General features: G+C 36.5%; 1 protein-coding gene across 4 annotated transcripts; it reads left to right on the top strand.

Annotated features, from left to right (window-relative positions):
* The first annotated feature begins 166 nt into the window (after positions 1-166).
* Positions 167-26,675, top strand: atp6v0a2a (ATPase H+ transporting V0 subunit a2a). Of its 4 annotated transcripts, none has more exons than XM_051121630.1 (21): positions 167-369; positions 666-863; positions 2,470-2,548; positions 2,910-3,007; positions 6,674-6,811; positions 9,139-9,236; positions 9,343-9,469; positions 9,708-9,790; positions 12,135-12,228; positions 12,414-12,626; positions 17,033-17,183; positions 17,905-18,044; positions 18,189-18,346; positions 19,521-19,611; positions 19,750-19,868; positions 21,300-21,510; positions 21,625-21,762; positions 22,619-22,717; positions 22,811-22,928; positions 23,052-23,223; positions 25,805-26,675. In XM_051121630.1, the coding sequence occupies exons 2-21, from the start codon at positions 747-749 to the stop codon at positions 25,905-25,907; spliced, it is 2,547 nt and encodes an 848-aa protein (XP_050977587.1). In that variant the 5' UTR covers positions 167-369; positions 666-746; the 3' UTR covers positions 25,908-26,675. The 4 variants fall into 4 exon arrangements, with proteins under 4 accessions (XP_050977587.1, XP_050977588.1, XP_050977586.1 ...); XM_051121631.1 differs by having other exon boundaries at positions 167-408; positions 21,625-21,744; XM_051121629.1 differs by having other exon boundaries at positions 167-408.
* Positions 26,676-26,880: the final 205 nt, after the last annotated feature.

Genomic DNA, 26,880 nt, shown 5'->3' with positions numbered 1-26,880 from the left:
TTGCTCGATGGTTGGTTGTCTATTATAAATATATGACCGTATACTAATATGAATCATATATGTATGCCATTTTTATATTTTTCAACTCGTATATTTCTTTTTACAAGTTTAAAGTTTTCTGAGCAAAAGAAGGGGGATTTTCTAACGAAGTATCTGGCAACCCATGGGCGCAATCTGTACACCGGCAGGGTTTGTGCTTTACGGGAGTGATCTTTTTTATTATGCGATTTATTTAAACACCAAGCCTCGTTGCATACGTAGCTTTTAAACACCGAATAGCGTTTAGTTGTTTGTTTGGCAACGTCCCTTCAGCAGCCTTTAATCGCTTGCGTTATTTCTGTCGTTTCAATGGCAAGACGGCAATTAAAGGTACAGACGCCTATCGATTATTATTGTCCAGCCAGCTAGGTAAGACACTGTGAATATAACATCTGCAGTTTAATTTGTAGTACTTGCATAATTTGCATGTTAATTCTGGGAATATTCACTAGGTTGCTAAAAATAGCATTTATAGGTTAATGATTTTCGGTACAGTTTAATCTCATCCCGGCTCAATCAGACATGAAATCTTCAGTAATTCTGAATGCGGGTGAACAAGTCTACTAAGTCAAATGGAAATGCATTGAGATTGAGTTTTTGTGTTAAACGCTTCACGTTTGCGGCAGGTTGGTCGTGCTGTATTAAAGTGAATCGCAAAGGCCAGAGGCGGATTGAGTGATCAAGGTGGCCGAGAGAGGAGAGAGAAGATGGGCTCGGGCTTTCGAAGTGAGGAGATGTGCTTGGCGCAGCTGTTCCTGCAGTCCGGTTCGGCGTACGACTGCATCAGCGAACTGGGAGAAATGGGACTGGTCGAATTTCGAGATGTAAGTTTGGACTCAAACGGGTGTGGATCAAATCCTAGTGAGCTACCTAGCTAGACAGCAATTCTGGGGCATCACATGCGCGTTCCGAATCAGCGATGCTGCGCGCACCTGATGCCCCAAAAATGCTGCCTAGGTGGATTTTGAGCCACAGCTTGAATTCTCAGAGCAGACAGATTGGAGTAAATTGACCGTACATTATCGGCATTACTTGGCAACCCATGTTTGTTTGCTGCGTGGAAAGTGTCTCTTATTGGTGTGAAACGGATTTAATTAAATGCGTGTTGAATTGCATGTGCAAGTGTGCACATTTCGGCCTGGTCACACAGGGAGGCTGATGATGTATGTCAGCCAGGTTAATGTCCTGGTTAACACTGAGCTGGATCAATTGCTTGCTAAAAAATAGAGCAAGTCTGCTTAAAAGCCTGTGTTTTCTATTCACCCTGAGGGTGTTTTACTCTCATTAGCAACTACATGCAAGGTCTGTGTTGGTCACATATGTGTGTGTGACCTACTGTTTGTTTGGCATCAGTAAGGGTAGCTGACAAAACAATTTTGAGCTATTTTGGACTATATATATTTTGCTAGTTCCTTTATGAAGCATGCATCTTATATATTTGTTGCATTTAAAATGAATCCAAAAAGGAGATCAGTCACAGGTCCTAAGCAGTGCTGATATTGAAACTATTAAAAATGATTATTAACTTAAATAAAGCTAGAATAAAATGACGTTGAAAAACGTAAATAATAATTAGAAATGTTGCATTGGCAACTCACTGAAATAAAAAAAAATATATATATGTTCAAGTACTAAAGTTAAAGCTAAACTGAAAGAAACATAAACCAAAATTATATATAAATAAAAAATGGACAAAGCACATAAAGTTAGTAAAACTTAAACTAAAATAGGAAAATATAAAAAATTAAAAGCTAATAATAATATCAATGAATGCTAGTAATGTTACATAAATCACACAAAAATAACAATGGTTGAGGTCAAAAGTTGACATTTTTTGACTATGATTTTGAGGTTCAAGGTTCAAACGCTCACTGATGCTTTAGAAGGAAAAATGATGCATTAAGAGCCTGGGGTGAAAACGTTTCTTATTTATATATTAGATAAATGTAAAAAATAGCTTTGAGGAACATTACAAAATATGAGATTTTATGCAGTGAACATCTTAGCTAATCTTGTCTAATATCTGAATTTATCCTTCTTATCCTTCTATCTTCTCTGACTCAGTGGGTCTGGTTGGTTAAAGCCCACTGGAGTAGAAGACAAAACTATTGTGTGACTTCAGAAGACTTTAAAGATAGTGCATGAGCCATATAAACCAGTTTTATGATATTTTATGTTAATTTTTGTCCTTTTTATAGCTTGTAAGCTCCATTCCTTATTGCAGTGACAAAGCTGTCAGTCGATTTTACATGAGGAAATGAACTTCCATTAATTAGCAAAGCAGTCCTGATTATCATGCAATGCTGAAATTTCAACGATGACCAAATATCATTTGATTAATGTAATGCCCACAGCCTTGACGTCTTGTCTCTAGATTGTAATATGATGTTGTGTCAAAAATATAAGTCATAATCTAATGACCTGTTTCAGCTCAACCCCAGCGTCAGCTCCTTCCAACGCCGCTTCGTTAGTGAGATCAAGAGATGCGAGGAGATGGAGAGGATTTTGGGTAAGAGATCTTTATTGAACACAGTGTAAATTTTAGGTCAAGCCTCAACCTCTTTAAGGATCTTTAAATTTTAAAATCTGTCTGTAATAGTGCTAACTATTATGCTGAATTGACTTCTTCATTTTGTGATGCATTTCCATCTTACCCTTAAAGGTGTGTTACACAAGCCACAAAGTTAGAATCAAAAATAGCATAATAATGCAGTTTTGCTGATTTAACATAAGAAACATAAGGCACAGAACAGACTATTTAGCTTTTATGATGTGATTGCATTGTGATGCTCCGTTAAAAACAGTGAGTGTTTCTGTGTGCTCTTGAATGAATGTTTAAAATCCCCTTTCTTTGTTTCCATCACCTATAGGGTATCTGCTGAGGGAAATTAGGAAGGCTAGTATTGCAGTGCCAGAGGCTGAAGTCCCTCCTGTTGCTCCTGCACCCAAAAATGTCTTAGAGATCATGGTAGGTGCTGAGATATACTGATATTGGCTGCTTTAGTAGGCAAGGTCAGTGTGCCAAATATGGGTTTTCTGTTTTCTATAAATACTGTTTTGGATCTGAGTTCTCTTTAAGCTAAATTAAATATAATAATCACCCGGAACACTATATCAACCATCTAGAAACAGCTTAACAAGCACTCAAAGCACCACCCATTGGAAACCACCCAAAACACAGGTGCGGTTACATTTACTGTGTTTTGGTGGATTTTCACTGGCAAAATCCCAATTAAAAGGGATTCATGCAAACAGGAATATAGCATGAGGGGTAAACGTTTTTTTTTTTTTTTCCAGAGATTCACATGGATTCAGTGCATTGACCAACAGAAAGCTGCTTGGTTTGAAAATGACTTTGTGTGTGTGTGTGCTTCATACATTGCTACAAGATAAACCTTATGCATCAGAGAGACAAATGCTTGAACTTCCATTTTCGTGGTAGCTCTATAGACCACTTTGGTGTTTGGAAACAGTGATGATGTTTTTTGTGGGCGGAGCCTATCTGGTGGCAGAAAATGACAGTTTACAAATAGCATTCTATGGGAGCCATGGAATAAAAGAATTAAAAAAAAAAGGTCAATTTGAGTTTATATTTAAAAATTACGACTTCTTTCTCACAGTTCCGAGTTTATATCCCACTCTTTTTTCTTTTCTTTTACTCAGAATTGACAAACGCTATTGTTCTGTTAAAGGAGAAGTCCACTTCCAGAACAACAATTCACAAATAATTTAGGATTTTTTCAGGATTTTTTTTTCATATAATGGACTTCAATTGTGCCCCTGATTTTGAACTTTCAAAATGTAGTTTAAATGCAGCTTCAAAAGGCTCTAAACGATCCCAGCCGAGGAAGAAGGGTCTTATCTAGCGAAACGATCTGTCATTTTTTCTTTTAAATAAAAATTTGTATACTTTTTAAGCACAAATCCTTGTGTAGCACAGGCTCCGGGATGTGCGTTCTTGAAAGATTCGTTCATTTTGAACGGATCTTTAATGTGACTCGGGAAGAACGAGTCGTCTCGGGGAGTGATTCGTTCAGTCGCGCATGCACAACATCCTATTAGGTTCTGTACTGGAATTAGTTCACCTGTTTCGAGTCTTCGATTTTTTTTCGAGTTGTTTGTTCATCTTATGAGGATGTCACGTAATGAACGAACGACTCAAACCCGGAAACTTGTCAGATAAGAAGTGAGGTGAGCTAATCATAGACTAAAGACCCAGGTAAACAATGAATAAATCTTTTCTGTTTCTTATAGCATTATAGTTTTGTCTTGTTTGTGGTGTGATCAACATTTGTGTAAGCAGTAGATGTGTTAGGGAAGTAACACATAACATTTTAATTATATTTTGCTAAAATGAACAAAATGACTCGAAAAAAGATTTGTTCATTTTGCTGAACAAGACTCAGAGGTCCGAGTCTGTAAAATGATCCGAACTTCCTATCACTACTACGAATCACGTCTAAGTTCATTGTCTGTGTACTCTTGCTCAAAAAGGTAAAGAATGACAAAAAACTCTATCTTATTTTCTCCTACAACTTCAGAATCGTCCGACATTGTTATACCTTTTTGTTTGTAAACAGCGTTTGACTTTTTGCACTTTGGTAGTCTTTGCGTGTTCGCTTTGTAAACACTGGGTCTGTAGTTCTGCGTGACCTTTTGACGTGATTCAATAGTACATAGTGTCGTGAACACACATCCCAGAGCCTGTGCTACACGAGCTTTTGTGCTCAAAAAGTATAAAAATTAGAATTTTTCGAAAAAAAAAAGACCAATTGTTTCGCTAGATAAGATACTTCTTCCTCGGCTGGGATCGTTTAGAGCAGGGGTGCCTAACCTTGTTCCTGGAGATCGACTTTCCTGCAGGGTTTAGTTCCAACCCTAATCAAACACACCTGTCTGTAATTATCAAGTGCTCCTTCAGATCCTAATTAGCTGGTTCAGGTGTGTTTGGTCAGGGTTTTCTGCAGGAAAGTTCAAAAGAGCCTTTTGAAGCTGCATTTAAACTACATTTTGAAAGTTCAAAATCGGGTGCACAATTGAAGTCCATTATATGAAAAAAAAAATCCTGAAATGTTTTCCTTAAAAACCATAATTGAACTTAATATAGCATCACTGTTGAAGAGTAATTACCTAATGAAGTGGATTTACTTATTGTAGAGTTAACAAAAGTTGTCATGTGCATTGTAGTATTTGAAGCAGATGACTTAACAAATGTCAGTAGACCGGGAAGGTTTTAAAACAAGTGGTTCAAGTACAAACAGGAAGACAGAAGACAATGAGCACAGCGCTGAAAATTTTGACCACGCTTTTACTAAATTGTTGGGATTAAATGGGATTAAATACATAAAGGATATTTGTGTTATTTAACATTTAATTATTACAAGTTCATTTTTATTCATTTTGAGGAATACTGAATCTTTGTTTTGGTGCAAGTGAAAGTGTGAGTTGCACTTAATGGAACACTCCACTTTTTTAAAAATTGGCTCATTTTCCAACTGCCCTAGAGTTAAACAGTTGAGTTTTACCATTTTCGAATCCATTCAGCTGATCTCCGGGTCTGGCGGTAGCACTTTTAGCATAGCTTAGCATAGATCATTGAATCTGATTAGACTGTGCAGTTCCACATATGAGAAACATTTCTCCACATAGTTTTCACAAATTTAATTTGGCTCGAAAGTCACTTCTGGTCGAGTTACGCTTTATCCACCTTATTTGTCAACACGGAGTAAGCCAGTTTCTGTCAGTGTGCGAGACTTCCGGTTCATTAGCCACTGTAGAGAAGAAACAAGAAGAATAACAATGCGCAATAAATGGTAAAACTGTTCGCTTTACAAACTGGTGCATTTATAATTAAGAAAATACATTAAAATAATATGGTAAGACACCGTTTTGCAATATCAAGCAGCAAAATGAGCTGTTTTGTACAGCTAAAAATAACTGAACACTTAAGAGAAAAAATAAGGTGGATACTTCGCTACACTAATGACAGTTGACATTTTTTACATGTGAAATGTTGTATAAATTATTTACATAGCAACAGTAAATGAAAATTTAACCAACATTTCACACATTTTTATTGTAAATGTTTCTCTGTCATTAGTTTCTCTAATGTAACACTGCTTGAAAAATCAAAGCAAGTATTACATCATATAACAGATGTTTGTGCGTAAAGGGTATTGAAGGTTATATACCCCTAAACGTGAAGAAAATTCTCTCTCATGCAGTTTTATTCAATTACAGTGTGTATATTTTTGGCTTAATGGCCATGTGCTCAGTGGTTTGTGGTAATTGATTGTGTATGAGAGCTCCGGTTCTCAGCGTCAAGACCCAGCACTGGTAATTGACCGTGTCAAGTTGCCTAGAGTGATTGATTGTGTACAATGTGGGAGAGAAAGCTTTCTGTGAATGGGGCAATTGATTATGCATGGCAGATTCATCATGTGTGGCTTTCTGCTGTGTGCTTTATAATAGTACACTCATGATAACTCATGGCTTTTTAATGTGTTAAGTATTGTTTTGGGTGCTGAGTTTTATTGACTGGCGTGTGTCTCGTTTTGAAGGCATTTATAAATATTGAATGTGTAAGTGTGGTGTGTTTTAACATCACTGATGGAAGGTCGTTGGCTGTTGTCAGGAGCAACTGCAGAGGCTGGAGGTGGAGCTCAGCGAGGTGGCCAAAAATAAAGAGAAGCTCCAGCGGAACCTGCTGGAACTGACGGAGTACACACACATGCTGAGAATCACACGCACATTCATGCGCAGCCGCTCCAGGGTGAGTCTTCATTCAACAGTGTTAATTTAGCCTATGTGATGTGTAGAGACGTATGCCCTGTCAACACAAACACAGGTATTTTCAAAACCACAGCTTTTTTAATGCAGTGTCATCCATACACAAACACAGTGACAGGTCACTTAAAGAAGAAGTTCACTTCCAGAACAAAAATGAACAGATAATGTACTCGCACCCTTCCAAGATGTTTGTGTCTTTCTTTCTTCAGTCGTAAACAAATTGTTTTTTGAGAAAAACATTTCAGGATTTTTCTCCATATAGTGGACTTCTATGGTGCCCCGAGTTAGAACTTCCAAAATAGAGTTTAAATACAGCTTCAAATGATCCCTAATGCGGTTCCCAGCCAAGGAAGAAGGGTCTTATCTAGTGAAACGATTGGTTATTTTTATAAAATTAATACAGTTTATATACTTTTTAATGTCAAACGCTCATCTTGTCTTGCTCTGCCTGAAAGCTGTTTTTTTCCGGTTCATGACAGTAGGGTATTTCGAAAAACTCCTTCAACTTCCTTTTTCGTGTTTGGGTGTTTGATCTTCTTTGCATGTTCATGTTGCAAAGACTGGGTCGGTACATCTGCAGCAATGTAGGATGGTTTTGAAATGATTTTTAATAACTGATTGTTTTGCTAGATAAGACCCTTCTTTCTCGGCTGGGATTGTTTACAATTGCATTTGGGATCGTTTGAAGCCACATTTAAACTGTATTTTGGAAGTTCAAACTCGGGGCACCATATCAGTCCATTATATGGAGAAAAATCACAATTTCGACTGAAGAAAGAAAGACATGAACATCTTGGATGACAAGGGGGTACATTATCTGTAAATTGTTGTTCTGGAAGTGGACTTTTCCTTTAAACCGAGCCTTTTCAAAAATTCCTGCCAGGGTGAAGATTTTCAGAAAATCTAGAGACTATGGCTCATGACGTCAGAGTGCGCACTGTTTCCAAATTTGCCAGATTTGGCCAACATGGCTTAACAGTTAGGGTTATATAACCACCTGTTGGTTTGGCATGTTCTTGATACCACTTCATAGCGTGTTTTTGCGTTTTAATGTGGACAATTTTTTATTTTATTTTTTTTTAAATGAAGGAGGAAGAACTCTTTATAAAAATACCTGTGTACTTGTGGACTAGGCCTTAACCTACTTTTATTGTGAGAGTATTTTGAACAAACATGATGTTTCTGATGGAACAACAAGCCCAATTTTCTTGAATCCTATCTTTTGTCAGATTTGCAAAGGAATTGTTAATATGTAAAAATGTTACGAATGACCAGTGAAGGTTCCATTAACTATAAAGCAGCATGCTAGATATCCAATAAATATTTAAATTGTAATAACAGCAAATGAAATGTAAAAAAATGCTGAGATTATTTTAGTAAGTAATTGAAAATGACATTTTATACAGCATCTTAATCTTTTTAATATCTTATGTATTTGATATATGAATTTAAATACAGTTTAATTTTATTTTTAAAAAGCTGAACAAAAATTGCTAAAATGTAGAACTTTATTTTTTTTAATAACAATGTAGTGTAAAATAGTAATGTAGTGTAGTAAAATATTGTTTACTACACCCATATGTGTGACACTTGCTGTGTTTTCAGCCTCTGCCGCCTCAATATATGAGAACATGAACACATGAACATAATCTCTAGAACTGCTCTGAGAGTCACTTCATGAGCATTTTACCGTTTCTTTTGCAGAAAACTATCATCATATAATGAAGACCCTAAAGGTCTTCACAGCAACCCGTCAAAATTAAAGTTATACATACATATATTCATATATATACATATATTCAGATAATGCTGATCTTTGGATATTTCTTTTCATCAAAGAATTCTGAAAAAAAAAATGTACTCAACTGTTTTAAATAATAATAATAATAATAATAATAAATGTTTCTTGAACAGCAAATCAGCATATTAGAATGATTTCTGAAGGTTCATGTGACACTAAAAACTGGAGTAATGATGCTGAAAATTTAGATTTGATCAAAGGAATAAATTATATTTTAAAATATATTCAAATAGAAAACAGTTATTTTAAATAGTAAAAATATTAAAAAAAATTTTTTACTGTTTTTGCTGTACTTTGGATCAAAAAAATGCAGGCTTTCTGAGAAGAAGAGACTTTAAAAAAAAAAAAACATTAAAAATCTTACTGTCCAAAAACTTTTGACTGGTGGTGTATATTTGTCAATCACATTCGTTAAGTAATATTAAGGGAGTTTTAGGGAGATGATTACTATCTAGCTCTCAGATATTTAAGTCTTAATTGAATATGTGAACATGGATGTGTGTGTTTAGCATGAAGCCCTGGGCCCTCAATATGAGGAGTTCCCGTCTCTGGAGACTGAATCAGTGACAGGCTGCACCAGCATGCAGAGACTGGGCGCCAAACTCGGGTGAGTCACAAAGACCCTCTCACTCCACACACAGTGGAGATCTTTTAATCCGATCGATTGTGATTGTGTTTTATGTGTGTGTGATGTTTGTCTCGCTGCGTTTCAGGTTTATCTCAGGGTTGATTCAGCGGGTGAAGGTGGAGGCGTTCGAGCGCATGCTCTGGCGGGTCTGTAAAGGTTACACCATCCTCAGCTACGCAGAGGTGGACGAGAGCCTGGCCGATCTTGACACGGTATGCAAATTTGTGTGTAAATGAGGATTCTGAGATTCAAAACAAAGTGCTTTTCGATGGCTGTAGTTATAGTCAAATAGTTTGGTTTAACAAAATATGCTGCATGGTGTGAACACGCCTCTGTGTTTGTTTCACAGTTTTAGATCATGCCCGTCTGCCACAGCTAGAGCGTGCTAATGTATTCAGAGTGATGAAGCGTTTGTTTACAGAGACTCTGTCGTGTGTTTATGTGCTCTAGGGGGAGATCAGTAAGAATGTAGTTTTCCTCATCTCCTTTTGGGGCGACCAGATTGGGCAAAAGGTTCAAAAAATTTGCGACTGGTGAGTGATAGCCTTCTTTTTATTTCACGTTTTTAGGGGCCGTTCACACACATTCATGTTTGCGCATATTTTCTGCACTGTTTGTTAATTGTTGGTCTTTTTACACGTACATCAAACTGCACCTTTTGCCAATTTTTGGGTCTGTTTTTTTTATTAGAAATGCACCGATAACAATAGCCGATTATTCAAAATGATATCTGCTCATGCCAATACTGATGCAGATAGTTTTGTTTTCTTAAAGGAAAAGTCCACTTCCAGAACAAAAATTCATCTTGTCATCCAAGATGTTCATGTCTTTCTTTCTTCAGTTGATAAGAAATTATGTTTCTTGAGGAAAACATTCCCAAATTTTTTTCTCCATATAGTGGACTTTATTGGTGCCCCCAAGTCTGAACTTCCAAAATGCAGTTTAAATGCAGCTTCAAATGGCTCTAAACCAGGTATGTTCAACCCTGTTCCAAAAGATGGACCTTCCTGCATAGTTCAGCTCCAACCCTGATCAAACACACCTGAACCAACTAATTAGGATCTGAAGGAGCACTTGATAATTACAGGTGTGTTTGATCAGTGTTGGAACTAAACTCTGCAGGAAGGTTGATCTCCAGGAACAAGGTTGGGCACCCCTGCTTTAAACGATCCCAGCTGAGGAAGAAGGGTCTTATCTAGTAAAACGATCGGTCATTTTCGAAACATTTATATACTTTTTAACCTCAAACGCTCATCAAGTCTGCGTGAACTCTTTTTTTTTTTTCGGTTAAATATGGTCAATACAGTTAGGGTATGTTGAAAAACTCCCATATCATTTTCTTTCCCAACTGTAAAATCGTCCCACATTGCTGCAGAAGTACTGACCCAGTGTTTACAAAGCAAACATGCCAAGAAGATCAAAAGCCTTTAAAAAAAGGTAAAACAGCGATGTAGGACGATTTTGATGTTGAAGAAGAAAATGAGATGGGAGTTTTTCGACATACCCTAACTGTATTACACAGATTACACAGTATAACCGGATTAGACAGACTATGCATGCGCATCGCAGAGACGAGACAAGATGAGTGTTTGAGGTTAAAAAGTAAATAAATTGTCAATTTGTTTCGAAAATAACTGTTTGTTTCACTAGACCCTTCTTCCTCGGCTGTGATCCTTTAGAGCAGTGGTCTCAAGCTCAATTCCTGGAGGGCCACAGCTCCAACCCTAATCAAACACACCTGATCCAGCTAATCAGGGTCTTTAGGATTACTAGAAACTCCAATCAGGTGTGAGTTGGAGCTGATTGGAGCTAAACTCTGCGGCCTTCCAGGAATGGAGTTTGAGACCTCTGCTTTAGAGCCATTTGAATAACATGAGCACTTCAAGTTTCTAAATTAAAGTCTGAAATTTTGAGTGAGCCTGAAATTTTATGGTGATTCAACTGTCCTGGTATTATAATGAAGAAAAAATCCCTGTAGCTTTGCATGATCTTTAATTATTATTTCTTAGAAAAAAATACTAAATGTGATTTGTTTGTTTATATTTGAAAAACGTTCTGCTTAATCATGTCATGTGGAGCAAGCAAAGGAAAACAGTTCAAAAGTCTCTTAAAATATCAGATAATTTGTATGGCAAGGCTAGTTCAGGTTGTAAAATATCATATCAGTCCCCCTAAAATTAAAATTGTAATTATTTTAAAATAAATTAATAATAATATTTGTAAAAAATAAAAAAATAAATAAAAATCTAAATATCTAAAATATATTGATGCTCAGAAATGGCTGAACTTATTAAAAAATTCAAAATGACATAGTTGATAAAGTATTTTCTTTATAGATTTAATATTTGATATAAATGTTTTTTTTTTTTGTTTTTTTTTTTTTTTTTTTACAAAATTCACTAAAATAAATAAATAATATTTGTTTTAAAAAAAAAAACACTCTTTATTTGACATTTTTAGATTTATTGTTTTGTCTTTTTAAATGTTTTTTTTAAATTGTTTAATTTAATTTAATTTAAAAACAATAAATGTTTTTCTAAACGATATCAAACCAGGTTCTAAGGACTTGGCATATCTGTTTTTAGATTTTTAAAAAATATGTCCAAGATCTTTTCTGCATCATGAACACTGATCCAATTGAACTGGAGCAGTGAACTAGAAATTGACCTGTTTTTAACTTGGCTGTCTGTCATAAGGGATCTTATGGCAAACACAGCTGGACAACAAACTCCCAAAACACTGGAAACAGTAACATGCTACAGAATGGCCAAAGAGATCCTTTTGAAGTATATTCCCATTGACCGTTATTGAAAAAAAGAAAGTATTTTGCATAAGTCTGTCTCCATCTCACTGGAATTTGCTCTATGATTTTCACAGTTACCACTGTCATCTCTACCCTCACCCTGAAACAGATGAGGAAAGGGCCGATGTGATGGACAGCTTGAGGACACGCATCCAAGACTTACAAAACGTACGTCTTCTGCCTTCCCGAGTGCCTTCAGCGTCTCCTTAGGGGGTTTGATTATTTGTCACTGTTATTGGATTGTCCTCTACAAAATAATGCTGATGCTATCGCATTCACTGGAGGATTGGCATAATTATGTGATCCTGCTCTATCATAATTAAAGTGTTAATGAAGTGATGTTTGCACATTAGGTTTTGCACCGCACTGAGGATTATTTGAAGCAGGTCTTGCATAAGGCGTCTGAGTCAGCGCACTCGTGGGTGCTGCAAGTGAAGAAGATGAAAGCCATCTATCACATCCTTAACCTCTGCAGCTTTGACGTCACCAACAAGTGTCTCATCGCTGAAGTGTGGTGTCCCGTCAGCGACCTGGCGAATCTGAGACGGGCGTTGGAGGAGGGCTCAGTGAGTAAAATTATTCTCATATCATGCTAGTCTGATTTTTATCCAACCTATTGGCGTATGAGAAGCAATTAAAGGATTAGTTCACTTCCAGAACAAAAATTTACAGATAATTTACTCACCCCCTTGTCATCCAAGATGTTCATGTCTTTCTTTCTTCAGTCGTAAAGAAATTTCTTGAGGAAAACAGTTCAGGATTTTTCTCCATATAGTGGACTTCTTTGCATGTTCACTTTGTAAACACTGGGTCGGTACTTCTGCAGCGATGTAGGATGATTTTGAAGTTGGAGGAGAAAACGAGATGGAGGTTTTTCAACATACTCTAACTATATTCAACCGGAATACACACAGAGCTAGACAAGACGAGCATTTCAGGTTAAAAAAAAAGTATATAAATTGTACATTTTTTTTAAAGAAAATAACCAATCGTTTCGCTTTATAAGATCCTTCTTCCTCGGCTGGGTTTAGAGCCATTTGAAGCTGCATTTAAACTACATTTTGGAAGTAGGCACCATAGAAGTCCACTATATGGAGAAAAATCCTGATTTGTGTTCCTCAAAAAAACATAATTTCTTTATGCCTGAGGAAAGAAAGACATGAACATCTTGGATGACAAGGGGTTGAGTAAATTATATGTAAATTTTTCTTCTGAAAGTGAACTAATCTTAAGAAGAATCTTAAGAAGTTTTAATGTGACTTGGAGATAACTATCAAACCTGAGATAACATCTTTAAAAAGGGCAGTTCACCTAAAAATGAAATTTTGCAGGAAATGTATTCACCCTCAGGACATCAAAGATGTAGATGAGTTTGTTTCTTCATCAGAACAGATTTGGAGGAATTTAGCTTTACACCACTTGCTCACCAGTGGATCCTCTGAAGTGAATGGGTGCCGTCAGAATGAGAGTCCAAACAGCTGATAAAAATATCACAATAATCCACAAGTAATCCACACCACTCCAGTATACCAATTAACTAGGGCTGTGACGGTCGCAATGACAACCGCGCCACCGCGGTGGTCGATTGCCACCAGCAGTACTGCACGTGATGTCACACAATCTATAATAAGCAATACAGTGTTTCTGCAACAATTATTCTGCCGTGGCCGTGTATAGTGTCCCCGCTGGCAGCAGCAGCGAGCGCAAGTGCCTTCGCAGCTGCTGGAAGAGATAGACGTTCATACGCACACAATAGGCTAAAGCTTGCAAAGCTCCAGGAAAAGTAATTACCATGAATGTGTTGGGGTCGAAATAAGGACATACTTGAATGAATTATTAATTAACTAGTGTTTTCTGAACCAGTGTTGCAAAGACAACGATCCTGACTCGCCATCTGCTCATTGGACGCGCCTTTAGAGAGAAATGCATCTCTACGGATTTTATAATGATAGAGTTTTTGTTTTCGATTTGAATTTTTTGGTTTTAAAGTAGTAAAGTAATAATTTTAAAGCTTTCTATAGATATATTTATCCTGACTGTAAGTCAAGTATTTGAGTTTCGTTTCATTTTTGTGCAGCGCTCTGTTTAACACCGAGACATCAGAAAGCGCATCTTGTTTGTTTCCTTTATTTTTATAAAAGCACTACATTTTGTTGATATTGTGAGTGCCCACAAATAAAATTAGACTCTTTACAGTTCTGGATGATATATTACGCTTACCTTTATGAGCAAAGATTACGGCTTTTTTAATTTTTTTGCAAGTGATTGCGCTGGCGCCTCCATGTCCTGCAAAATGCGTTTAGCTACCATTCTCCAACAAACGATTGTATGCGCATAATAACGTGCATTTGTCTAAGTTAAATGTTTAAAATAACAATGTGATATGCTTGAGGATTTTATTTTAGGCAAGTCGTGATTATTTGAGAAGGCAAAATTGATCAAACATAGGCTGTGATCAACTCACTGCCTGCCTCTGGCCGCTTGGTCGTTACTTTAAGAAGCAAAAACCTTAATTTAACTAACAAAAAATGTTCCAAACATATTTCTTAATTAACTTTATAAATAAACGGAAAGAAAAATAACCATGTTCCTATTAAAAACAAAACTAAGCTATTTTAATGGATGCAACAGTTTAATGGGAAAGAGAGAGAAAGGACTCGGGCCAGTAATTTTGATGAGCCGTCGGACAAGGGTTGGGCAAGGAATATTTACCGTTCTTGTTTTGGCTACTTTCTTAATTAACTGTATAATATATATATATATACAGTGGGTACGGAAAGTATTCAGACCCCCTTAAATTTTTCACTCTTTGTTATATTGCAGCCATTTGCTTAAATCATTTAAGTTCATTTTTTTTCCTCATTAATGTACACACAGCACCCCATATTGACAGAAAAACACAGAATGTTGACATTTTTGCAGATTTATTAAAAAAGAAAAACTGAAATATCACATGGTCCTAAGTATTCAGACCCTTTGCTCAGTATTTAGTAGAAGCACCCTTTTGATCTAATACAGCCAAGAGTCTTTTTGCGAAAGATGCAACAAGTTTTTCACACCTGGATTTGGGGATCCTCTGCCATTCCTCCTTGCAGATCCTCTCCAGTTCTGTCAGGTTGGATGGTAAACATTGGTGGACAGCCATTTTTAGGTCTCTCCAGAGATGCTCAATTGGGTTTAAGTCAAGGCTCTGGCTGGGCCATTCAAGAACAGTCACGGAGTTGTTGTGAAGCCACTCCTTCGTTATTTTAGCTGTGTGCTTAGGGTCATTGTCTTGTTGGAAGGTAAACCTTCACCCCAGTCTGAGGTCCTGAGCACTCTGGAGAAGGTTTTCGTCCAGGATGTCCCTGTACTTGGCCGCATTCATCTTTCCCCCGATTGCAACAAGTCGTCCTGTCCCTGCAGCTGAAAAACACCCCCACAGCATGATGCTGCCACCACCATGCTTCACTGTTGGGACTGTATTGGACAGGTGATGAGCAGTGCCTGGTTTTCTCCACACATACCGCTTAGAATTAAGGCCAGAAAGTTCTATCTTGGTCTCATCGAACCAGAGAATCTTATTTCTCACCATCTTGGAGTCCTTCAGGTGTTTTTTAGCAAACTCCATGTGGGCTTTCATGTGTCTTGCACTGAGGAGAGGCTTCCGTCGGGACACTCTGGCATAAAGCCCCGACTGGTGGAGGGCTGCAGTGATGGTTGACTTTCTACAACTTTCTCCCATCTCCCGACTGCATCTCAGGAGCTCAGCCACAGTGATCTTTGGGTTCTTCTTTACCTCTCTCACCAAGGCTCTTCTCTTCCGATAGCTCAGTTTGGCCGGGCGGCCAGCTCTAGGAAGGGTTCTGGTCGTCCCAAACGTCTTCCATTTAAGGATTATGGAGACCACTGTGCTCTTAGGAACCTTAAGTGCAGCAGAAATTTTTTTTGTAACCTTGGCCAGATCTGTGCCTTGCCACAATTCTGTCTCTGAGCTCTTCAGGCAGTTCCTTTGACCTCATGATTCTCATTTGCTCTGACATGCACTGTGAGCTGTAAGGTCTTATATAGACAGGTGTGTGGCTTTCCTATTCAAGACCAGTCAGTATAATCAAACACAGCTGGACTCAAATGAAGGTGTAGAACCATGTCAAGGATGATTAGAAGAAATGGACAGCACCGGAGTTAAATATATGAGTGTCACAGCAAAGGGTCTGAATACTTAGGACCATGTGATATTTCAGTTTTTCTTTTTTAATAAATCTGCAAAAATGTCAACAATTCTGTGTTTTTCTGTCAATATGGGGTGCTGTGTGTACATTGAGGAAAAAAAAAAAAGAACTTTAATGATTTTAGCAAATGGCTGCAATATAACAAAGAGTGAAAAATTTAAGGGGGTCTGAATACTTTCTGTACCCACTGTATATATATATTATATGTAAAAAATCTGCCACCATCACAGCCCTACAGTTAACATCTATTAACTTTCTTTGATTCCAGCTAAAATGCAAGTCCTCTATCGATAATATTGATTTCTTACTTGAAAAGTTCCTCCCGTTTGAATCAGAAGAGAAATATGAACAGATCAAGCACAAAAAACTGTCCAAAGTGGTTTCAAACAGATATGCATGTAGATTTTGATGTGAGAAGACAACAGGTGATGAACTGTTTCATTGGAGGAAGCATTATTATGGATTATTATGACCAGAAGTGATGGTTAAAGTTAAAACATCTTAATCATGTATTTGTTTTTTTTTTGCAAACACACAACTTTTCACTTCACAAGATGTTAATTAATGGACTGGAGTGGTCCATTACTTGTGGATTATTGTGATGTTTTTATCAGCAGACTCTTATTCTGACGACACCTATTCACTGCACAGGATCCATTGGTGAGCAATGCAAAATTTATCCAAATATGTTCCAATGAAGAAATGGCCTGAGGACAAGTGGAAAAGCAAATTTTCATTTTTGGGTTTAATTTTCTTAATAGAGAAAAGGTGATGCCACCGTCCCTTCCTTCGTAAACCGTATCCCAAGCAGTGATACCCCACCGACACTGTTGAGGAGCAACAAGTTTACCTCAGGCTTCCAGAGTATAGTGGAAGCGTATGGAGTGGGCGACTACAGGGAGGCCAGCCCGGGTGAGTGGAGAACACCAATTATTATTTACAACCTTACTTGAGAAACTACAAGGCCTATGCTGGTAATTAAAGTAGTAGTTCACCCAATTTGAGCACAAAAAAAGATATTTTGAACAATGTTAATGCTGCTCTTTTCACTGCAATGAAAGTAATGACTAGTGGCTGTCAGGCTCCATAAAAGTGGTCATTAACCATACACTACTATTTAAAAAAAATACAGTAAAAGCAAATATTGTGAAATATTATTACAATTTGAAAGCTGTTCCTATTTGAATATGTGTTCATGTAATTTATTCCTGTGATCAAAGCTGAATTTTCAGCATTATTATGTCAGATGATCCTTCAGAAATCATTCTCATATGCTGATTTGCTGCTTAAAATGTTTATTATTATTTTTCAATGTTGAAAACGTTTGTACTGCTTTAAGGGTTATTTCACCCAAAAATGTCAATTCTGTCATTAATTACTCACCCTCATATGGTTCCAAACCCATAAGACCTTCGTTCATCTTCAGAACACAAATTAAGATATTTTGGTGCAATGAGAGCTTTCTGACCCTGCATAGACAACAACACAACTGTTCAAGGCCCAGAAAGGTAGTGAAGTTATCTAATTAAATCATAAAATTAAGGTGGAGCCACTGATGTCACATGGACTATTTTAACAATGTCCTTTCTACCTTTCAAAGCATTGAACATAGTTTTCTTTCATTCCTTCACAGCTCCTTATACCATTATCACCTTTCCCTTCCTGTTTGCGGTGATGTTTGGAGATCTTGGTCATGGTTCAGTCATGACGCTCTTTGCTTTGTGGATGGTGTTGACTGAGAAAGACCACAGGCGGAGACGACCAGGAAATGAGGTTGTAACTAAATTGAATTAACTAATTGCAATTAGCCATGGTGCTAGTGGTTAGCACCCATGCTAACATCCATTGAGCTGTTGTGATAATACTAATATAAAAATGTCATTTGTTTTTTCTGATTAAATGTTTGTCTCTATTCAGATCTGGACAACCTTTTTTGATGGACGGTACATCATACTGATGATGGGATTATTCTCCATATACACTGGACTCATTTATAATGACTGTTTCTCCAAATCCCTCAACATCTTCGGCTCGGCCTGGAGCGTCAAGGCCATGTTCACCGAGCACGAGTGGACGTAAGACACAAAACACATTTTTAAGGGCTCAAGTACTGATAATTATAGCGCCAACTGGCAGCAGGAAGTTTGGCGCTAAAAACATTGCTTTTCTGTCATAGTGCTTGGGCCCGTAATTTCAGCTTGCAGCTATATTTCCTTTATTTTACTTAAAGGAGAAGCCCACTTCCAAAACAAATATTCACATATAATGTACTCACCCCCTTGTCATCCAAGATGTTCATGTCTGTCTTTCTTCAGTCGTAAAAAAATTATGTTTTTTGAGGAAAACATGTCAGCATTTTTCTCCATATAATGGACTGATATGGTGCCCAGATTCTGAACTTTCTAAATGCAGTTTAAATGTGGTTTCAAACGATCACAAATGCGGTTGTAAACAATCCCAGCCGAGGAAGAAGGGTCTTATCTAGCAAAACGATCGGTTATTTTCATTTAAAAAAAACTTATTTAAATACATTTTAATCTCAAACACTCGTCTTGTCTTGTCTTGCTCTCCCTGAACTCTGTGTATTCTGACTCAAGACAGTTAGGGTATGTCGAAAAACTGCAATCGTATTTTATCCCTTAACTTCAAAAATCATTTCAAAATCATCCTACATCACGACAGAAGTAGCGACCCAGTCTTTGCAAAGTGAACATGCAAAGATCAAACACCCTTAACAAAAAAGGTAAAACAGCGATATAGGACGATTTTGAAGTTGAGGGAGAACATGAGATGGGAGTTTTTCAACATACTCTAACTGTCACGAACCGGAACAAAAACAGTTCAGGCAGAGTAAGACAAGATGAGCGTTTGACATTAAAAAGCATATAAATTGTATTATTTTTATGAAAATAACCAACCGTTTTGCTAGATAAGACCCTTCTTTCTCGGCTGGAATCGTTTACAACCGCATTTGGGCTCATTTTAAGCTGCATTTAAACTGTATTTTGGAGGTTCAAAATCGGGGCACCATATCAGTCCATTATATGTAGAAAAATGCTGAAATGTTTTCCTCAAAAAACATAATTTCTTTACGACTGAAGAAAGAAAGACATGAACATCTTGGATGGCAAGGGGGTGAGTACATTATCTGTAAATCTTAGTTTTGGAAGTGGACTTCTCCTTTAAGCATCCACAATAATCATACAAATCATTGCATGCTATCATTTTCCTCCTGTCACTGTGACACAGAAATGACACTCTACAAACGAATGCTTTACTCACCTTGGATCCCAATGTTTCCGGTGTTTTCTCTGGACCGTATCCACTGGGCATTGATCCAGTGAGTACACACTTTCTGATGATTTATGAAGCACACTTCTGTGGGTGGAAGCCACATCCTGAAATAATACATTACTGCTGAGTAATTCACTGATATTGTTTGCAGAGCTCTAATTTGTCGTGTTTGATTGACCTGTAGATTTGGAACATGGCCGTGAATCGCCTGACTTTTCTCAACTCCTACAAGATGAAGATGTCTGTTATCATTGGAGTCATTCACATGAGCTTCGGGGTGGTGCTCAGTGTCTTCAACCACTTGTGAGTGAGCATCAGTTAATTTATGTGTTGGTGTGTGTGTAACGGTAAAGGTTCTGTTATTAATTAACACAATTAAGCCATTTAGCAAAGGGGTTTTCAAACTGGGGTTTGAGGACCATGAAGCAGTGTTATTTCAGTATAACTGATTTTATAATTAAAATGTTTATTTTATAGTATAGTTTTTACTGATATTTTACATTTAGTTCATATCTATATATTTTACGTTTTTTTTTTTTTTTTTTTTATTTTAAATGTTAGTGAATTTGTTGTGTATTTTTATTGATATTTCAAAAAAAAATTGTATTTATATCTTCTATTAATTTGAAATTTATTTTAAATTGTTTTTGTCATTTTTATTATTTTTAATATGTCTATATAGTTTTTATTCATTTTTTATTTTAGTTTGAGTTAGTTTTATTTTGTTATTTTAGAACATCATATTAAACTAAATTAAATGAGATACAGCTGGAACAAAATAAAATACAATTTTTAACTTTTTAAAAAACATTTTACAATTTTATTTCAGTTACCATTTATTTTATTTTATGTTTTTAGCAGCAAATCAGAATATTAGAAAGAATTCTGAAGGATCATGTGACTGGAGTAATGATGCCAAAAAATCAGCTTTGAAATCACAGGAATAAATTAGATTTTAAAATATTCTCAAATAGAAAACAGTTACTTTAAATAGTAAAAAATATTACAAAATTTTATTGTTTTTGCTGTACTTTGGATCAAATAAATGCAGGCTTGCTGAGCAGAAGAGACTTCTTTAAAAAACATTAAAAATCTTACTGTTCAAAAACATTAGACTGGTAGTGTATTCTGTCAAAGTAATATTGATTTGTGTATATTTATACATTTGTTTAAAGATAATTTACAAATATTTTTATTTCCAAATGTATTTATTGTTTATTTGTAAATAAAATGTTATAAATAAAATTATCATTTACTTATTTGTTTATAAATTAAAGGTTTAATGTAATACTTTTTAACATTTACTGAATTTACATGTTAATGTTTTGTTCTGCTTTTAAAAAATATGGTCATAAATCATCGTGATTAACAGTAATAAAGTAATATAGTGTTATAAAAGTGCATATAGTGTTAAAATAAAATCTTTTCATAATTTTTTTTTAATAATTTGCTTTGGATTCAGTACTTACGTTCAGTTCAGTGATTATTAAAATGCAATTTTAATTTTGGAAACGCTTATGTATTCATGTTTATACTTTTCTTGCACAATATAAATTTGCACAAGAAAATGTAAAGCTACTTTCATATTTTTTGTGTGATTTACACATAAAAAACAATCAGAAGCACATATAACATCAGATCAGTCATTACTCAAATACTCTATTTGTTCAGCTTTCTTTGCTCTTATACTCACTAAATTCTGTCTTTACTCTTTTCCTCTCTGTGTATTTACAGGCACTTCCGACAGAAGTTTAAGATCTATCTTCTCTTTCTTCCTGAGCTGCTCTTTCTGCTTTGTCTCTTTGGGTATTTGGTCTTCATGATCTTTTACAAATGGCTGGCGTTCTCTGTGCGAGACTCACAGCTGGCTCCGAGCATTCTCATCCACTTTATCAACATGTTCCTAATGCAGGAGAACGCCACTACACCCCTTTACCCTGGCCAGGTGTGTGTGTGTGTGTGTGTGTGTGTGTGCATGTGTGTGGATCAGTGCACACGAGTGTGAGCACTTCCTTCAATCTGCCTGATGTCTGCATTTGTGTTAATCCTCTTGTAACAGATGGGACTGCAGGTGTTTCTAGTGGTGGTGGCTCTGCTGTCAGTTCCAGTGCTGTTATTCGGGAAACCTCTGTACCTGTACTGGCTGCATCATGGCGGGAAGAGTCTGGGGGTCCACAGGGTGTGTCTGTGTTCTTGTGTATGTATGTGTTTGTATCTGATGTCATAAGAGATCACATGGTAGATTAATGGAAACACAATGCATTAGGAGGTGGGGGGTGAAAACTTTTGGAACTTGAAGATCAGGTTAAATTTCACTTTTTTTGTCTTCAAGGGAAACATGTAAGAGTCTTCTGTAGATTGTGAAGGGCAGTACTAATGAAAATAAATATGATATTTATGCAAAATAAGAGAAATGTACACATCTTCATTCTGTTTAAAAGTTTTCACCCCCGGCTCTTAATACATTGTGTTTCCTTCTGAAGCATCAGTGAGTGTTTGAACCTTCTGTAATAGTTGCATATGAGTCCCTCAGTTGTCCTCAGTGTGCAAAGATGCATCAAAATCATACAGTGGTTGTTGGAAAGGGTTCAAATACACAAAAATGCTGAAAAAACAGAATTTGTGGGACCTGAAGGACTTTTCTGAAGAACAGCAGGCAATTTAACTGTTCAAGACAAACAAGGGACTCGTGAACAACTATCACTAAATAAAAAAAACAGCTGTGGATCATCCAGGTAACAACACAGTATTGTGAATCAAGTGTATGTTAACTTTTGAACCGGGTCATTTTTATAAATTCAACTATTATTTTCTCTTGTGAACTATGTAAATGTCTTTTATTTGAAATATCTTATTCAGGTCAGAACTAAATAAAAAATAACATGCTTTTTAATATGATCCCTCTTATTTTGGTCAAATAATTAACATTAATTAATAATTAACAGATTCTGCCAGGTGTATGTAAACTTTTGACTTCAGCTGTATACTGATGTATTGATGTATGATGAACTGGTTAGAGGCAAAGATGCTACATCAATTTACTTTGTGTGTAGGGTTACGAGAGAGTCCGGCGTGTAAGTGAAGAAGATCTGTCACCGTCTGTAGTCCACGATGAAGAGGAGGGACTAAGCGACTCAGGAGGGCCTCAGGAGGTTAAAGTTAACCTCTCTCACATTAAATCACTGTTAAAACACAATGGCTGATTCTGTATGAAAGTCACTAACAGCATGTTTGTTCACTGGCAGTTTGATTTCGGAGACGTCTTCCTACATCAAGCAATTCATACCATTGAGTACTGTTTGGGCTGCATTTCCAACACGGCTTCCTACTTGCGTCTCTGGGCCCTGAGTCTCGCCCACGCCCGTGAGTGTGTGGCTATGCATACAATACATAACACATCAAAATACCCACATATGTCATTGCATCATAGGCATATGAATCTGTTTTCTAAACTATTTATGCATATGTTGTGCGTGTGTATCTCAGAGCTGTCAGAGGTACTGTGGGCGATGGTGATGCGTCTGGGTCTCAGGATGAGCTCCAGACTGGGCGTGCTTTTGCTTGTGCCTGTGTTCAGCGTCTTTGCTCTGCTCACTGTCTCCATTCTCCTGGTCATGGAGGGTCTGTCCGCTTTCCTCCATGCGCTGCGTCTTCACTGGTAAGTCTTCAGGAGTAGACTTTACATATTTTTCTATTCAGAATACTTTTTAATATTTTCATATGAAATATTTTAGTTAGGGCTGCACAATTAATCATATTTTGATCACAGTTTCTGATCTCTGTTTTTTAAGCATAATCATCAGTATTTATTCTGAGAAAATTATGCATTGGTAACAAGCCTCCTCAAGCATTCATGGCTGCGGTTGCCAGATGTCAGTAGCTTAAAATCCCCCAATCAGCGCTTTTCTCTTAAAGTGATAGTTCACCCAAAAATGAAAATTCGCTCATTAAAGGGGTGCTATAATGCCTTCGTACTTTTTGAATTTTAGTCAGTGTGTGGTGTGTATCACTGGGCATAAAAAGGATCTACAAAGTTACAAATCTCAAAGTCCACTCCAAAGGGAGATATTTAGTTTTTAAAAAATCTCTTTCGAAGAACTACAACGAATGGCTCCTTTGGACTACAACATTTGTTTTTGCATGCAATGATGTCACAACGCGGTCCATTAGAATATCATTAAATTAAATCCCGCCTATGGAAATTCTAATTGTTCGGGGGTGGGTAGGGACGAGGTGGGGAATTAGCCAAATTTTAGCGATGCAGCGTGGAGAACTGCTTCAACAAGCCGCAGTGCAGTGGGTATAAACACAAGCATTGATTAGAGGGGGTCAGGGGGGTGACAGGGGGTCGAAAAACATGCAGAAGCCACGGTCTAATCCGGTTGCAGTGTCGTAGCCGTAACGCGCCGCAGACGTGTGCAGTGTGTGGTAAGACATTTATTCATCATACAGTGTAGATAGCTTCACTTATAACGCGAGTGTTTTTTAAAATGCATAAACTTGCACTAGAATAGGGTAGGCTGATCAGTGATGTTCTTTGATAATGTCAGACTGCTTTTAGCCTTATGCTGGAGCTGGTTTTGGGCAATAAAACGCATGTAAAATAATGAAATAAATTAGCACGATAATATCATGTATCTGCGATCTCGCAGGCTGGGAGAAAAGTATTGTAATAGTGTAAATTATGTGAAAAATAATGCGTTTTTCGAACCACCAAGCATGAGAGCATGTTTTAGTACATCCCAAAAAACAAGACTTTGAAAAAGAGCATAATAGGACCCCTTTAATAACTCACCCTCATGGCATTTCAAACCCGTAAGACCTTTGTTTATCTTTAAAAATTGAACATTGAAATTTCATGTTAGAACATTGTTAAAACAGTCCATGTGACATCAATGGTTTAGCCTGAATTTTATGAAGCTACAAGAATACTTCTTGAGTGTAAAAAAACAAAAACGACTTTATTGAACAATTTCTTTGCTCTTCTGTCAGTCTTCAAAGCACGCTCATGACAGTACCATAAAATAAAGTCATTATTTTTGTTTTCTTACACTCAGAAAGTATTCCTGTGGCATCATAAAATTAAGGCTAAACCACTGATGTTACTATTTTAACAAAGTTCTTACTACCTTTCTGTTCTCTTGAGAAAGTGCTGTAATTCTGATGAAATTTTAAAAAAAAAAAAAAAATTAAAATGACAATAATCATAATTAATAACGTGATTATATTTTTTGAGGCATATAATTTTTTACAGTTGAAGTCAAAGGTTTACATACACCCTGCAGAATCTGCAAAATAAGAGGGATCATACAAAAATGCATGTTACGTTTTATTTAGCACTGACGTGAATAAGATATTTCACATAAAGATGTTTACTTATAGTCCACAAGACAAAATAGTAGTTGAATTTATAAAAATTACCTTGTTCAAAAGTTACATGCACTTGATTTTTAATACTGTGTTGTTACCTGAATGATCCACACAGCTTGTGTTTTGCATTAAGAGCCGGGGGGTGAAAACTGAAGATTTGAAGATCAGGGTAAATTTAACTTATTTTGTCTTCTGGGAAACATGCAAGTATCTTCTGTAGCTTTTGAAGGGCGGTACACCCGTAGCTCTTAATGTATCGTTTTTCCCTCTGAAGCATCAGTAAATGTTTGAAACTTCTGTAATAGTTGCATACGACTCCCTCAGTTGTCCTCAGTATGAAAAAATGGATCTCAAAATCATACAGTCATTGTTGGAAAGGGTTCAAACACACAAAAATGCTGAAAAAACGAATTTGTGGGACATGAAGGATTTTTCTGAAGAACAGCAGGCACAAGGGACTCGTGATCAACTATCACTAAACAAACAAAAAACACAGCTGTGGATCATTCAGGTAACAACACAGTATTAAGATTTGAGTGTATGTAAACTTTTGAACAGGGTCATTTTTATAAGTTCAACTATTATTTTCTGTTGTGGACTACATGTAAACGTCTTCTATGAGAAATGTCTTGTTCAGGTCAGTACTAAAAAAAAAATAACATGCATTTTGTATGATCTCTCTTATTTTGGTAAACTAATGAACATTTTGCAGATTTGACTTCAACTGTACGCAGCCCTAATTTAAAGTTAATATTTTAATTTATATTTAAAATTCGAATAAATATTTTAAAATATTTTATAATGTAAATTAATAAAACATTTTGTCTTTTCCTCTACTTTCTGTTGATCATTTATTTTTCTTTTTGCAGGGTGGAATTTCAGAACAAATTCTACAGTGGAACGGGAGTCAAATTTGCCCCTTTTGACTTCTCCCTGCTGCCCTCTGTCTTTGAGCAAGATGGGTTACTCTGACTGTAACCCACAACACTTCGAACAGGACACTGTAGCTTATCATGACCTACTGACCTCTGGGCAGTGGACAATGACCCAGCAGTTTACTAGGATAAAAACTTGCATTCTTGCACTGCACTGCAAAACATGGTCATGGTCGGATCAAGTACGCTAACTTGACAGCCCTGTTTGCACCAATCCATATCAGATGTATCAGGTGCAGGATTATCAGCTGTGGCTCCATCGTGTGCTGTCATTCGAAGATTGTCAACAAAGTCCTGTTATTATATTTATCTTCAGAGATATGACTTGTATTTGGTATTGCACCTTCATAAGCATTTGCTGTCATATCGATTTTCAAAGTGCCATAACTATTTTTCAATGTACAGTTTTGTATGCTACACTAAAATGTACTTTTGCTTGCTTTAGCTAGATCTTAGAAAAAAAAAAAACCTTTGCAGGTGAACTATGGTGTAGGTAATGCTACACTGTGCAAGGAACAATGCCAAATAACAAATATAATTTCCAGTGTGATATTAAAGCATAATTTACAGCATTTAGAGTGTAAAGCAGTTTTCCAGGGTAGCATTTTTGTTTGTTTTGTCAGAATGGATTCTAAGACAATACTTCATTCATATTTAAAATGAAATATTTTGGTTTTTCAATACATGTGTTTATGGTTTAAGAACTGGCAAATGTACAGATGGGATTGCAATTTTCCAGTATGTTTTTCATCAACGCTGTACATTTACATTTGTGTTTCAGTCACTTATAAACAAGCTATTATTATATTAATAGTTCAGAGTGGTGTTTATAGTAATATATTTAAGACTATTTCTTTTATACACTTTACATCGTTCCTCTTGTGAAGGATTTATTTAAATAGAATCCGTTAAGTAGGTCATTCTATAGATCCTCAGGACGAATCCATTAACAGATATATATAATTTCGCTATATTAAGCTTCTTTCTTGTGATGATTTGCTTTACTACGC

The sequence above is a fragment of the Labeo rohita genome, chromosome 10, assembly GCF_022985175.1.
Source record: "Labeo rohita strain BAU-BD-2019 chromosome 10, IGBB_LRoh.1.0, whole genome shotgun sequence".
NCBI classification, from domain to species: Eukaryota; Metazoa; Chordata; class Actinopteri; order Cypriniformes; family Cyprinidae; genus Labeo; species Labeo rohita.
The sequence above is the reverse complement of the archived record's forward strand: the minus strand, read 5'-3'. Positions and strand labels throughout refer to the sequence as shown.